This window comes from Semicossyphus pulcher, unplaced genomic scaffold (genome assembly GCF_022749685.1).
Source record: "Semicossyphus pulcher isolate SPU_LCO1_2020_fin unplaced genomic scaffold, fSemPul1.0.p SCAF_19, whole genome shotgun sequence".
NCBI lineage: Eukaryota > Metazoa > Chordata > Actinopteri > Labriformes > Labridae > Semicossyphus > Semicossyphus pulcher.
Window position 1 is genome coordinate 19,172,908 of NW_027211692.1, and position 13,495 is coordinate 19,186,402.

Genomic DNA, 13,495 nt, shown 5'->3' on the forward strand with positions numbered 1-13,495 from the left:
AATTCAAAATGTATCCACCTCTCGATGAACTAAATATCAACAAAAACTTCCCATCAGCCTCATCTATACTATGTGTTTGTCTGCTAGTGCTAATTACATAACATGACATCTGACAGCGGCAACATTTAGCCTAAAGCTTCACTATGCCGGTATGGCCACACGGAGCAGCTAGCATTGCGGTACACTCTTAGTCATGTAGGATGTGAAAAACCATAAAGTTATTATGAAGTAGAAAGGGAATGAATGTCCTGATAACTGATGAAACTCATTCTTTTCTTTTTTGTTTTCAAATTGGAAACAGTTATTGCACCGATTCACAGCCTGCAATATGTTTCAGACACAATATAAGCAGCTTAGATTGAAGCAAAAAGAAGTGAAAGAAGCCTCTGAGGATGTCGCGTTCAGGGTTCAGACCTCATAAAGAGACACTGCAGGGACGCTGTGACATCACTGCTTTAAGGTGGGATTTTATCGAGAATAAATCTGTGGCCCTCCATCCTGCCATGACCCTTCACATGACACATTTACCCTCTCTGGACTCCTGCAGGGATATTTTCCTTATTTTCTGAGTGTTTTTCATAGAAGGGCGATTAAGTGAACGTTATCTGTATGTTTCCTCCCTCCACAGCGGGGGATGTTATCACTCTGACTGAGGGAGCCAAAACACTGATAAACAGCCCAGATGAGGGAGTGAGTAGATTTTGAGATGGATCATGTCTCTGCAGTGCGATGGGACTCTTTGGGCAAATATTGATGCTGTGTGTGCGGGGAACAGGTGCGCTGCAGGCGTGAAAACACACACACACACACACACACACACACACATTCTGTAAGTATAATACTGTGTGCTAATTGGTCTCACGTTACCTAGCTACTGTAGCCATGGCAACACATCTTGATCGCTATAAAGGAGCTGTAGAACAATTCCTGCTAACTGCTTCACACATTGTCACACACTCTCACCTTCTCCTGTGTGTGTGTGTGTGTGTGTGTGTGTGTGTTTTTAAAATACAACATTACATCCAGCCCCTCTTTCCTACCCGATAATTTTCATACGGTCCCTTAGTCCCTTGTTATTTTTCTCCACGTGCAGGTGTTTTTTCCTGAGCAGCGTGAGTCATCACTACCCTTCAAACTAATTTTGTGTGTGTGATGAGCTGAATGATCCGGCCATTAAAGCGAACCCCTGCAGTACTATGATCTACCGCTCAAATGAGTCAGCCATAAACAGTAAGTGGTTGATAAACTGGTGAAATGGAGCGCTCAGTTAACTGCTGTCATCAAACAGCTGATGGCAGAAGCTCCATCAGGTACGAAGCATCACTGGACCTTATTCAAGTGGGCTGCTGATCTGACTGATCAGAGAAACCCTCTTTAGTAAAGTTCTCAAACTGAAGTTCACAAATATGCAGCTCTAAATAAAGCCACTACTTTACTCAAGATCCGGATCAAAACTTTAAACCTGCTTTTCTTTTCAGAGCACCTAAAACAAGGCTATAATAGCCACGAGAGACCCCTTTCACATTGTCATTTCATCCAGTGCTATTATAAACAGGTACTTGAATGCATCTTAGTCTGCCTGCTGGGGTTGAATGTGACACCTTCTGTGCAGAGATCAACTCCCATTCAGTCACAGGAGATCCAACGCTGATGTTGGGTGATAAGACCCGGCTCCGGCTGTGTTCCGGTTTGGAGGTGGTTGGCTGGGGCTGAGGTCACAGATCTGTGCAGGTCACTCATGTTCTTCCACTCTTAACAGGCTAAACGCATTCCTCATGGACTTGTTTTCATGCAGAGTGTAACAGTCAGAGTTGTGGTATTGCCAATGGCGCTCAACGTGGGGCATTTGTAACGGTGGTGGTGTAGGTGGCAAGAGCTAGCAGTGGGGCTAGATAGCCGGGGCTCCGGGATAGCCAGTTAGCACAGAGACTTGACAGACGACTACTTTAATTACTTTATTCTACATTACTAAACATCGACCATATAATGCCAGGTCTTAACAGCGCTATGTTCCATAATCACACATGAACAGTAGAAGATAGAAAGCATAACTTGCACCAACTAGTTACTGATGAGCGCTCTCTCTTGTGGACGTCGGTCTGAGTAAAGCAGGAGGGAGACATCCCCCTGTGAAACTGTTTGGCATTGCAGTAATACCACAGCTCTGACTGTTAGGAAGGAAATTTAGAGAAACTGGAAGCATGATTGTTTTCTAAAATATAATAGTATGCTGTAGTATTGAGACCTACCTGTAGCACAAACTGTTAAAAACAGATCCAGTCCAAAGGTAGAAAAAGTATCAGGTGGCCCTTACCTTTATACTTTTGGCCAGATATTACACTCTTCAGGATGATGGCAGATAACTTTAAATTCACACTGCAGTCTCCATCATTCAGCTGATCAGCTCTACGCACCTTTAGTGCTGTTTTTGCACATGGAGCATTGCAGCTTTTCCTGGCCTGATTGCAGCAGTACACACTTGACCACCCTCATACCTCCAGCTATTGATCCTTCTCCCGCTGTACTTGCAGGATTACATACTTCTCAGTCATGTTCAAGCTGCAAACAAGATTGTTTTTCTGACTTCTTAAAAATTGGCAGCCCACTTTTTCATCCAACAACAGTTTGTAGAATCAGACGTTGTGTAGTTGTAGAAAAATCATTATTCTTGCTGCTTTATTTTTTCTCACTGCGTCACCTTTTCTAATAAAGCCCTCTGTTTTTCATCACCACCCACTTACTCTGTAATATCTGGCTGATTTCACCACTTAATCCTTCTGCAGGCTGCAATACAAGTCTACTCACCCCCTGCTTGAAGTGATATAACTGAGCTTTCAGACAGTTTTGTAACACTTCTTTGTCGAGATATTTTCCTTTTACAGAGGGCAGCTTCAGATCTGCTGAGCTGTATTTATTGTAATGACTTGCTCAAGGGCACTTCTGCCAGTCTTAACTTAGTTTCTCATTATAGGTTTGTGTCATCAATCACCGACTCTGTAGCCAAACCGACGTCTATTTAATGCTTTAAACAATTGAGCAGAACAGCAGGAAACATCATGTAAGTGATGTTACACACAGTCGTTGTTGGAAAGGCTTTATTTTATGTCATATGTGTCTCTTCAGGTTGATTTTATGCTTCTTTATAGACACATTTTCCATTTTCAGTGGTTATCTTCACACACTTTGACAATCTAAAAGACTCTTTAAAGTAATAATCTCTTCATTTTCATTTAAATAAATGTCTGTTATGTCATTATCTATCGCCGGATGAGGTAACACAGTGGTGGTGTGAACTTTGTGGAAAAAAATCACAAGCGGTGCCCAGTTAGTGACGTGTTTTCCATCACCCAGCAGTGGTTGGTCTGCCAGAGAGGGTAGGCGGAGCTAAGCGACTGCTTTTCCGGTCCCTGCAAGTGTTGCGAGTAAACAGTAATCTGCTATTGCTGAACAAACAAAGAACAGATCGATGACTACAGATACAACTTCAAAAATAAGTGAAAATCCAAAGAAAAAGAAACAAATTTGATGCTCAGATGAAGGCACACAGTCTAAAAAGGAAAGCCACCATCAGCGAGGAAAATCAAGAGTTACAACCAGAGCCAACCGTGGATGTCACACATGCAACACTGTCTGGATATCTGGGAAGTGTGCTCCAGCAGGTGCAGCCCAAGAGAACGAAACTGAGATCTTTTATAACTTTAAATGATGCTGTTGCACTAATTGTAATCGATTGTAAGCGTAGTAATTGAACACTGTCTCCATTTGTCCTCGAATGGAAATTAAATGAAATTTTTTTATTTTGTTTTACGAAAATGTTAATGAAAAAAGTTTTTTACTGTACCCTGATATCTTAGCCTTGCACTGTATACCCTACTATGCAGTCTTTCCTTGGTTTCTTTATTAACAGTGCTATAGCTCAGTGACCCTGCACAGTATATGTGTTGGATTGCTTTCCTGTAAAGGTGCCAGTAAAATCCTTCATAAAAACATGACACCACTTCACCTTGACAACTCTGTTAATTAGAAGATGTCAGGTTGTCAGACGTGCAGATAAACTGCCTCCTGAGAAAGCTTTTCTCACTTGCTTGCTTCGTCTTGTGACAAAGTATTTTCGGTGCAGACAAATAATTTTCAGCTGCTATGAAAAAGGTGCGTTTCACAATCTAACCATATGAAGAAGCTTTCTCACTTTTGTTTCTCCTACATTATTTATGTGTACCATTATGTTGAGATGCATATAAATGTATTCACAGGCATCAATTTCTGTAGTGTATATGTATGTGTGTCATGTCTGCAGTGGCAGTTTGTTTCAGCCCCTCCACCAGGTTAAAGTGATGCTGCCAATAGCTTAAGTAGCGTTGCTGTCTTCCCCCATCCGGCCGTATTGATCCTTCCTCCTCAGGGTGGCCGTCCCAAATTAGCAAATGGATCACAGCACCTTGTGAAGCGATTCATTTGGCCCGGGTGGATATCTTCTTTCTGTTCGTTGGTCCATGTGGGGAAAAGAGATAAAGGGACTAATGTGGGTTATTATCAGCTGCTTAGAAGGAATTGATTCACATGGTCTGCCAGAGCCCGGGGCAAATAAGATGTTTGGTGCCCGAGAGTAACAGCATCATGCAGGAATATTTGACTGAATTAATGAATACAAATAACACCAAGAAAGACTAAAAATGCCATTTGCACTTAAATGCACCAAGTTTTAAGTAAGGGCTACATAATAAAACCACATTTTAAGAAGTGCAGGGTAACTTAGAAAGAGCTACTCTGGCATTATGTGGAGACACCAATCTCAACATACTGTAACAATAAGAGTGATAGAAATGTAAGTTATCATTATTAATAGGTACAAACAGAAATTAAGGGAAATGTCAATCCATTTGAGTATTTTAGGTACAGATTAACTAACTAACTAACTTAACTAACTAGAGACCAAAACAATTTCCCTAAAGAGACAATAAAGTGCATTGCATCACATTGTATCACATCGCATGGCATCATATCGCATCATATTGTATCGTATTATATCGTATCGTATTATATCGTATCGCATCGTGTCGCATCGCATCATGTTGTATCGCATCGTGTCGTATCGCATCATGTCTTATCGCATCATGTCGTATCGCATCGTGTTGTATCGCATCGTGTCGTATCGCATTACATCGTATCGCATCATATTGTATTGTATTATATCGTATCGCATCGTGTCGTAATGCATCGTGTCGTATCGCATCATGTCGTATCGCATCGTGTTGTATCGCATCGTGTCATATCGCATCGCGTCGTATCGTATCGCATCGTATCGCATTGCAACGTATCACATGGCATCAAATTTCTTTCTAATCTTATTTCATCGTATCGCATCACATGTTATTGCTTGTGGTATCACATTGCATCGTATTGCATCGCATCGCATCATATAACATTGTATCGTATCGCATCGCATTATATTGCATCATATCGCATCATATCGTATCGTATCTAAGCATACTGCAACGTTTTATATCCCAAAGTATATTGTATATCACCATCTTCTATCGTATCACATTGTACTCACTTTCAAAGGACTGAAAAGTGGCCAAATCAGTCATAGATGCTCCACATCAGACTTCGGGCGTGTTATGCATTTTAAATCTCTAACCAACACAAGCACTTTTTTAGTATGGTGAGATATGATTGCCACTTAAAGAATAGCATCTAATCACACAAACAACTGACCAATTAGATCAAAGTCCATAAATCTATAAATCCTATAACTCTATAAATCAATTTACAGGGATGTAAGAAGAAACAATATTTGTCATTTTTGCACGATACATTTTCTGACACATTATTTTCAGGACCTCTAGAATCATGCTTTAATTAATCTAGGCAAAATGATGCACTCCTACAAAAGAGGTCGGGGAGTGTAAAAGCCGGCCAGCGCATCACAGGAAACATCATGTACTGATGTATTTCCATTGTTCCCAGGAGAATTGTGCCATTTTGTTCTACTACAGATTGGAGATCAAATTGTTTTGCCCTGTTTTAAGTCCTGTTGTGTTGAACCATGTGCTTTGTTGGAGCGTTCTGTGCAGCCTGGTCAGAGACTGTAACGACGGGAGAGAAATCAGGAGTGACAGATGCGAAAGGTCAGGAGCTGGACTCTAATGCTTCCTCTAACTCAGACATGCCAACGTTGCTGTTCTCTCTAAAAAGGTTGATAAACTCAATCCCTGGTGCCGTTTGAGTGGAGATAAGAGCCACCGACTGTGTACGGTGGCCTGCTGGGGACAGTTGGGAGTTCTGTGCTTTAGAGCAGAGAGGAAGTTTGATAGAGGTGTTGAGACTAAAAACCTGAGACAGATTAACACTAATGAGGTGTGACTCTGTGGAAGAGGGAGTGGACTGTTAATGATGCCCTGTTGTTCTGCCGCTCACTGTTTCTCTCTCTCTCTCAGACACATATGAAACTACATTTATATGCACAGGAGGAAACAATCCTTCTGTTCACCCTCTCCCCTGCCTTGGGTTTTTGTTTTTCTCTGTATTTTATTAAAACCGTTATCTAAAACATTTAAATCGAACAGCTGGAGCTGCAGATACCTGAGACTGTTTCTGTTGCCAAAGAAAATGAGAGGCGGCCAGATTAAAGTCGCTCTAAGAGGGCTCTGAAAGCCAAGCAAAAAGGCGACACGGTGTCACGCAGTAAGCTTTATAAGCTCGGCTTTGTCCTCTTTCACCTTCAGCATCTGTACCGGAATGTTTTTCCTCCAAATATGATCAATTATTGATGGGGGAAGCCAGCATGAAGGAGGCTGTCAGGGGGCATTTTTTTCATGGCTGCATGACGGGGGAAACCTTGTACGGGGACAAAATGCAAGTGTGTGCGCAGGTATTTATATATTCATACTTTAGTCTGTGTGTGAGAGAGTAGAAAAATTGAACGAAAGAGCAAGAAATGCGGTCTTGCAACAGTTTATTGGGAGTCAAATGTAATAAAATCTAAACAGGAGGGTGTAAAAAGGAGGAAGCTGAGTCAGAGAGCAATAAAAGAACAGCTGAGTAGTGTAGGAGAGTAAAACGATCACTCAGAGAGAGTTTGGACTACTTTCCTGGTCTCTACAGTGCTTTAAGGACCTTTTTCTTGGTCTATTTCCAGTGGAGCTGAACCCCAGTTTGACATTTTGGGCTTTCACAATAAAAATATTGCCAAACAGTCACAAAAATTGAAGCTGAGACAGACAAAAACTGTTGTCATATATTGTTTTTATTCACTCTTTCTCTCTGACACTTCCTGTTTTGTACTCATTGTTTCCCTCTTTCAGTTTTTCACAGACCCGTGTGCCAGCAGCCCCTGTCTCCATGGAAACTGCAGCCGGAGCGATGGTGGGGAGGAGGGGGAGCCGGCCTACACCTGCGAGTGCAGTGAGGGCTACGAGGGGGAGAGGTGCGATCAGATCTTATTGGACCTGCCGGCCGCAGACTGGGACCCCGCCACCCCCTCCGCTCCTGAACTGGCTACCCCCGTCGCCTCCACCACCCCAGCCGCCACTCAGCCGCCACAGCCAACCACCATCTCCTCTACCACGACGCCCGCACCTCCCACCCTGCAGCCATGGCAACCCAAAGCCGGGCAGAGGCTGCTGGTGGTGCCGTGGGAGGCAGACAGGGTGAGATAAGTTGCACTCTAAATTTAAGCTCCTCTGAGGGTTTATCTTTAAAATGTGTAAAGAAAAACATATGTGTGTGTGTTTCAGGTGACGGAGGGTCTGCACTGTGTGAGCCCTGAGCTGTGTGAGCTGACATCAGGAACTCTGACTTTATCTCTCGAGGTGCCTGAAGAGACGGCTGTAAAGTAAGAGTAACATCAAGTACCTCTTAAGACTAACTGCCCTTAGAGCAGGGCCGGATTAAACAGATAGGGGGGCCCGTGGCCAAGTTTAGCTGTGGGCCCCTATTTATGTCCATTTTTACTCACTCTCTTATAACTTATATCCATCCTGGTGCCTGAAAGGACAAAACGGTTGCAGTTTGAACAGCATGCAACAGATGTCCGCTTCATGATATGGTGCCCCAGAAACCAATCAATGCTATTAAAGACCCCCTCCAGTGAAAATCCAGTGTTTAACCTTGTAAACATCTCCATGTGGTGTTCTTCATGTGCTATAAGACATATCAGGGACAACATAAGCAGTCATCTCCATGACTGGGCCTGTGTGCTTTTAAACTGCAGTGTACCAAGAACAGGCTGAACAAACCTCACAAACCTAAGGAGCCAATCCCATTTATGTACGGGGTGACGCTATGCATATCATTATGGGTAACCTATGGCAACCACTTCAGCGATGTGCGAGCCAGCTTTAACCGTCATCGTAATTTTTACAAACTCACTACTGACTACTAACGGTAACATTACTACTACTAATTACTACATTTCAAGCTAGCTAAACTTCGTGATGTGTTTTGTTTTCGGCTGTAATTTTAGGAGTAACGTCGTACATAGTGGGCGGGGCCTATGCAGATTGGGGAATATTTAATGAGGGAGAAAGGAGGAGATGCCTTGGGGGATTTTTACCAAGTCATTAAACGTATTTTGCAGAAAAAATATATCAGACACAATTTGTTATTTCAAGCAGAGCATTTCTTAAAACATGACTGGAGCTGGTCTTTACTGTTAAATAATCTCCTATTGGAGGTTTGTTATAATTTAATTGGATTAAATGGGAAAACACACAATGCAAAGATGCTGTCAACAAGATTATATCAGTATTGAATTTAGAATTTGACACCGGTCCTCTCACCTTGAGTTGGCTGTACATGGTGTGTAAGTCTTTAAGCGTGATCACAACAAATTACCCAGGTGTTAAAGTGATACACATTATATCAGTATTATTCTGCATAAAAAGTATTTTACCTGTGGTACGTTATATTGTTTTCAGTGATTCAGTGGTTTCCAGCTTGATGTTAAGTCAGGACACAAACTCCCAGAATCTAACTGCAGTAATTAATAAAATCCACGCTGCTTTTTGGATCCTAATCAACAAGAATAACAACAAAGCATGCTGAACAGAATACTGTCTGCATAATGACCTTAAAGAAAAGCTAAAATAGAACTTATGTTGCGCAGCATTTTATCTGCTTACTTTACATAAAGTTAGTTCTGTTGGCAACGTAACACAGCTTGCAGCTTTTCTAACTAATAACCTTCTATTTAAATCTCCTCATGACCCACCAGGACCCTGAAACACTCTATTACCTGTATTACACCTCTCCAGGTGTATTCCATCTTTTAATAACATGTTGCTCATAAACAGAATTACAAAGGGAGTCTAAATAAAGGTCAATGAATAATGCAGAAGCAATGGTCGAGGTAAGCGTTGGATGCCCTTGATGTTGCCCCTCATTATAGATGTTGGGCACGACTCAGGGTTCTGATCACGATCGCAGACTGGGAGCTGCGAGTTAATCAACCGCTGCTGCTTTGTTTTCATACAGTGTAATTACACCTGAACGCAGGCACCGACGCAGGCACCGAAGGACACTTATATAAAAACACACATGCCCCGCTTTGAAATGAAGCGGTGATCCAAAAGTGACATCGATTTAGGGAGGCTGATGATCATGTTATGAAGCTCGTGTCCCAAAGGGGCTGCAGAGAGAGATAAAGCTGCAGATGCTCTGTGTGAGCAAACAACTATTAGTATATGCTTTATGAAACAATATCATAACACATATGCTGAGTATTGTCATGTTTTTGCACCTTTTTGATCCCTTTGGATTCATGTTACTGCTGCTATGTTAACAAACCAACAAAAACTACCGACAAAAAGAGATTAGATTGGACCTTTATTTTGAAAAAACTACCCCTCCGTATAACAAACACAAAATGTCTCGTTTCAGCTTGAAGAAGCAGCAGTTGCCCAGATATCTGAGCTCCCCGTGTTGCTCATTGAGCCCAGATAACATATAAAAGCAGAACTCATTTTGGTTGCTAGTACCTCCTCCACTATCTTACTATCTCGGTCACTGCTCACCGCTTCACCTTCAGGCTCTCTCCACTTCAACATTTTGGGACAGCCATCAGGCCGATCCACCTTCAGCTTCCTTTCCCCTGTGAAAACGACCTAAAATATGTCCTTTTATATCCTTAACTGCGCCCGGCAGGCCTTTTCTAAAGTTGTCTCATGTAGGCAGCACTGTGAAGTTTTCTCCTTTATGGCTCGAGAAGGTTTCTTTTTAAACCTGAGTGCATTTAACACAATGGAGTGATTAACACATGTAATGCATCATTTATTTTAAGCTTTTGCGACTGCGTTCCTTTGTATGAAAAGAGCTGTAGAGATAATAATAATAATTATTCTTATAATGTATGCAGGCAGTCATTAAAACAGATGCACAGGCGGGGCCTGAGAGGATAATCACTGGTTTTCTGTGAGATTTTGTTAATAGAGAGATTATTTCAGGTGTGGGAGTGAGGTCAGAGGGGTGCTCAGGAGAAGTGAGGAGCCTCGTTGAACTCAACGTTCAGAGTCTCTCCTTCAGCACAGCTCTGATCCATCAGGTTTGAGGACTCAGCGTGGTAACTCGGCTCGGCTCTGGTGTTTGTCGTCCCCTCAGCGGGAAGGCAGCTGCTGGAGATTAGCGTCCCAGGCAGGAAACATGGACAAACATTGTTGTTCTTGCGCTGCCCGGCATGAGACCGGCTGCTCTGCTAAGATGTTGCAGATGCATACAGATGCAGTGATGGGCCTCCTCAACAGCACCCTTAAACCTCCACAATCCTCCATCACAGAATGAACCCACATAGAGACAGTAAACTAAATTTGGGGATTATTGAATTAGATACAAGTCCAGATAAATGATTTGTCTTCTTGTTGATTGTGGTCCCTATACAGCTTTGCATGAATCACTTGCGTAGTTAAGAGATTTGATCCCTGGACTACACTGTCTGTACTTGACAACCGCTTATCATAAAGGGTCACAGTGTTTCTACAGGAAGCAACGTAAACCCGGCTTAGTCAGACCTCCTGCAGCCATTACTCACCAGACCTGATGTTGCCAGTTTGGGGTTACAGAATAGTAATAGTACTAGTATTTGAAGGCCGATTGCATCACAGATGCACGTTGAAGGCTGTCCCATTTCGAAGGCTCCTTCAGATGCAGCTGACAAATGCGTCCTCCATTTCCCGGGCCGTGAAGGATCCATAAGGTGCATCCTTCGCGGCGTATCTGAGATGCATTGTGCGCCAATTCAAACGAAATGGTAGACTTTAACGCGGCCGCGGAAGAAATGTTTAAATGTAAAAGCTTTTGGTTTCTACTCAATGGAATAGCTAGCATGCTTAAACAAAGGAAAGTGCCCTTGAAACAAATAATCTGTAAAATAATAGGTTTACTTGCTCAACGTTATGCTAGCTAGTTAGCCCGCTAGCTACCTGTTGCTAGGCGACAAAAGTGGCGTTTGGTGACACAAGGGTAAGGTCAGGAACAGCTCATGACACAAACAGGAAATCCTCCTTAGACCAGACCGTCTCATTGCAGTTCGGCTTTAGCGGTCTTCGCAGGCTATGAATGATGCATCCTCCATGGACCGCCTCCTTTGAAGGCTGCAGCCACACAGCTATAGTGTCCATCATTAAGACACTAGCTGACCACCATGAGTAGAGACAGTAGGGAGATATTTACTAAGCCTCTCATATAAGAAGAAATACAGCTTTTATCAAGTCTTTCCTACAGATTATGTTGACATTCTAATTATGTTGTTTCTGTCTGCCGGGTTGAATCAAGAGTTCACTGGAGGTACAAAATAATTATGCAGAATGTGTGTCTAATATTTTGTGCATTCACTATATTTCCTCTGGAACCATCTATAATCTAAACTGTGAATAATGCAAATCTGAAAAGTCCAAATAGCGGCTGAGAATTGTCCCAATTAAAAAGGGATTTCTGCAGTTGGTTTGAACTCTGGGAGAGAAAACTGTGACAAAGCCCACAATAATCAGATTCTCTTTCGGATTCTCCTCCTCCTTTTATCTCCTGACCCTTCATCCCTTTGTCTCTCCAATTAGGGTGGTGGTGAATGCCAGTGGAGCTCCGGTGCTGTGGCGTGTGAATGAGGAGGGCTTCCTGCGAACCTCCATTTTGAACGGCACCACGATGTGGTTCCTGCAGGCCGCTGATGGACTGGTTGTGCCGGACCACTTGCTGCCCCTGGGACAGAACTACTTCCTCAGTAAGATGCCTCCAATCATTTCAAGTCTATCAGAGATTTATTTGGGATATAGTCCCTCCCCAATCAGTTACTGCGGTCACATTTATTATTATTACTCCTCCTCAGTTTTGGCACACAGCTTGACAAGAGCTTAATAAAAGAGATAAGAATGCCTGTAACTGGCTAAACACACAAGATATCAACATGTCGAAGGATTACTTTACTTTCACCCTATCCCTTACCTCGTTCTCTTTAGAGAAATTATCCCATAAAATGGACAGAAATTACGTACTTTGACTGACTACTTTTGATCAGTTCAGCAGGTAAGATCATCATTTAATCCAACAGAGAAAATAACTAGGCTTTGCATAGCTTAGCTTCAACCTCTACAGTTGATGTGGCTGAACAAAAGTGTAAGGATCCAAAGGTTTTACCAATAATCCTGCTGGAGCCTCACGCCATATTGTCTGTATCTACTTTTTTCTTCTGTTCTGATGCCTTAAGAAGAAGAAGACATACTTATGTAATCACAAGGGGAAATTCAATGCAGACATGCACAAACAGGAACCAATGGACATGCACTAATGGAGGGTGTGAGTGAGTGAGGGGGCTGCACATGGAAATGCACCCCGAGCAGTTGGGGGATTCGGTGCATTGCTCAAGGACACCTCAACAGTGCCCTAGGGGACTGGCACCTCTCCAGCTACCAGCCCCGATTGAACCGGCCCCGATTGAACCGTTCCCAAGCAAAGTCCCGACAGACTGAGCTTTTGTCTACCCCAAAAATGTAGTAAAAAATGTAGTTCTTGGTGTTTGTTCAAAGCGCATCCCAACACACAGAGAAGGTGTTTGACGTGTATCTGTTATTTGCTAATAGAAGAAAGTGACGAGGAAGCACCTTCTTGCAATACACAGTCAGTGGAGAAACATGAACTGCGTTAACCCCCGATGTGGGCGGGACTTAATTGTGCTTGATCTCTATGAAGTTATTCCTGCCTGTGGTGCTGTTAATAATTGCAGCTTGGGGGCTAATTGTAAGTTATATTTTCATCCAACCATTGTGAAGAGAAAATTTATCATTTTAGATATGCTTTAATCATCCCTGTTTAATAATCTATTTTTGTCACACAACCATAGAGAAGATGAACGTCAACCATTTTGAAAAAACCTCCAAATAACTCATTTACAGCCGAGCCAAAAACATCAGAGGATTAATGAATTTAAATACATTTTATTTACAGCGTTTATTCCTGAAATGTCATTGGGGAGAATGGCATAACATTTGCATATATGAGTCAGAAT

At 42.5% G+C, this 13,495-nt stretch overlaps 1 protein-coding gene across 1 annotated transcript in view; it reads left to right on the forward strand.

The window, feature by feature from the left end:
- dner (delta/notch-like EGF repeat containing) overlaps positions 1-13,495 on the forward strand; it is a 59,835-nt gene that overhangs the window by 26,089 nt on the left and 20,251 nt on the right. Inside the window, exons 2-4 of the mRNA XM_069669070.1 lie at positions 7,308-7,652; positions 7,740-7,837; positions 12,051-12,214. Coding sequence (XP_069525171.1) covers positions 7,308-7,652; positions 7,740-7,837; positions 12,051-12,214 — 607 coding nt within the window. The remainder of the gene's footprint in view (positions 1-7,307; positions 7,653-7,739; positions 7,838-12,050; positions 12,215-13,495) is intronic.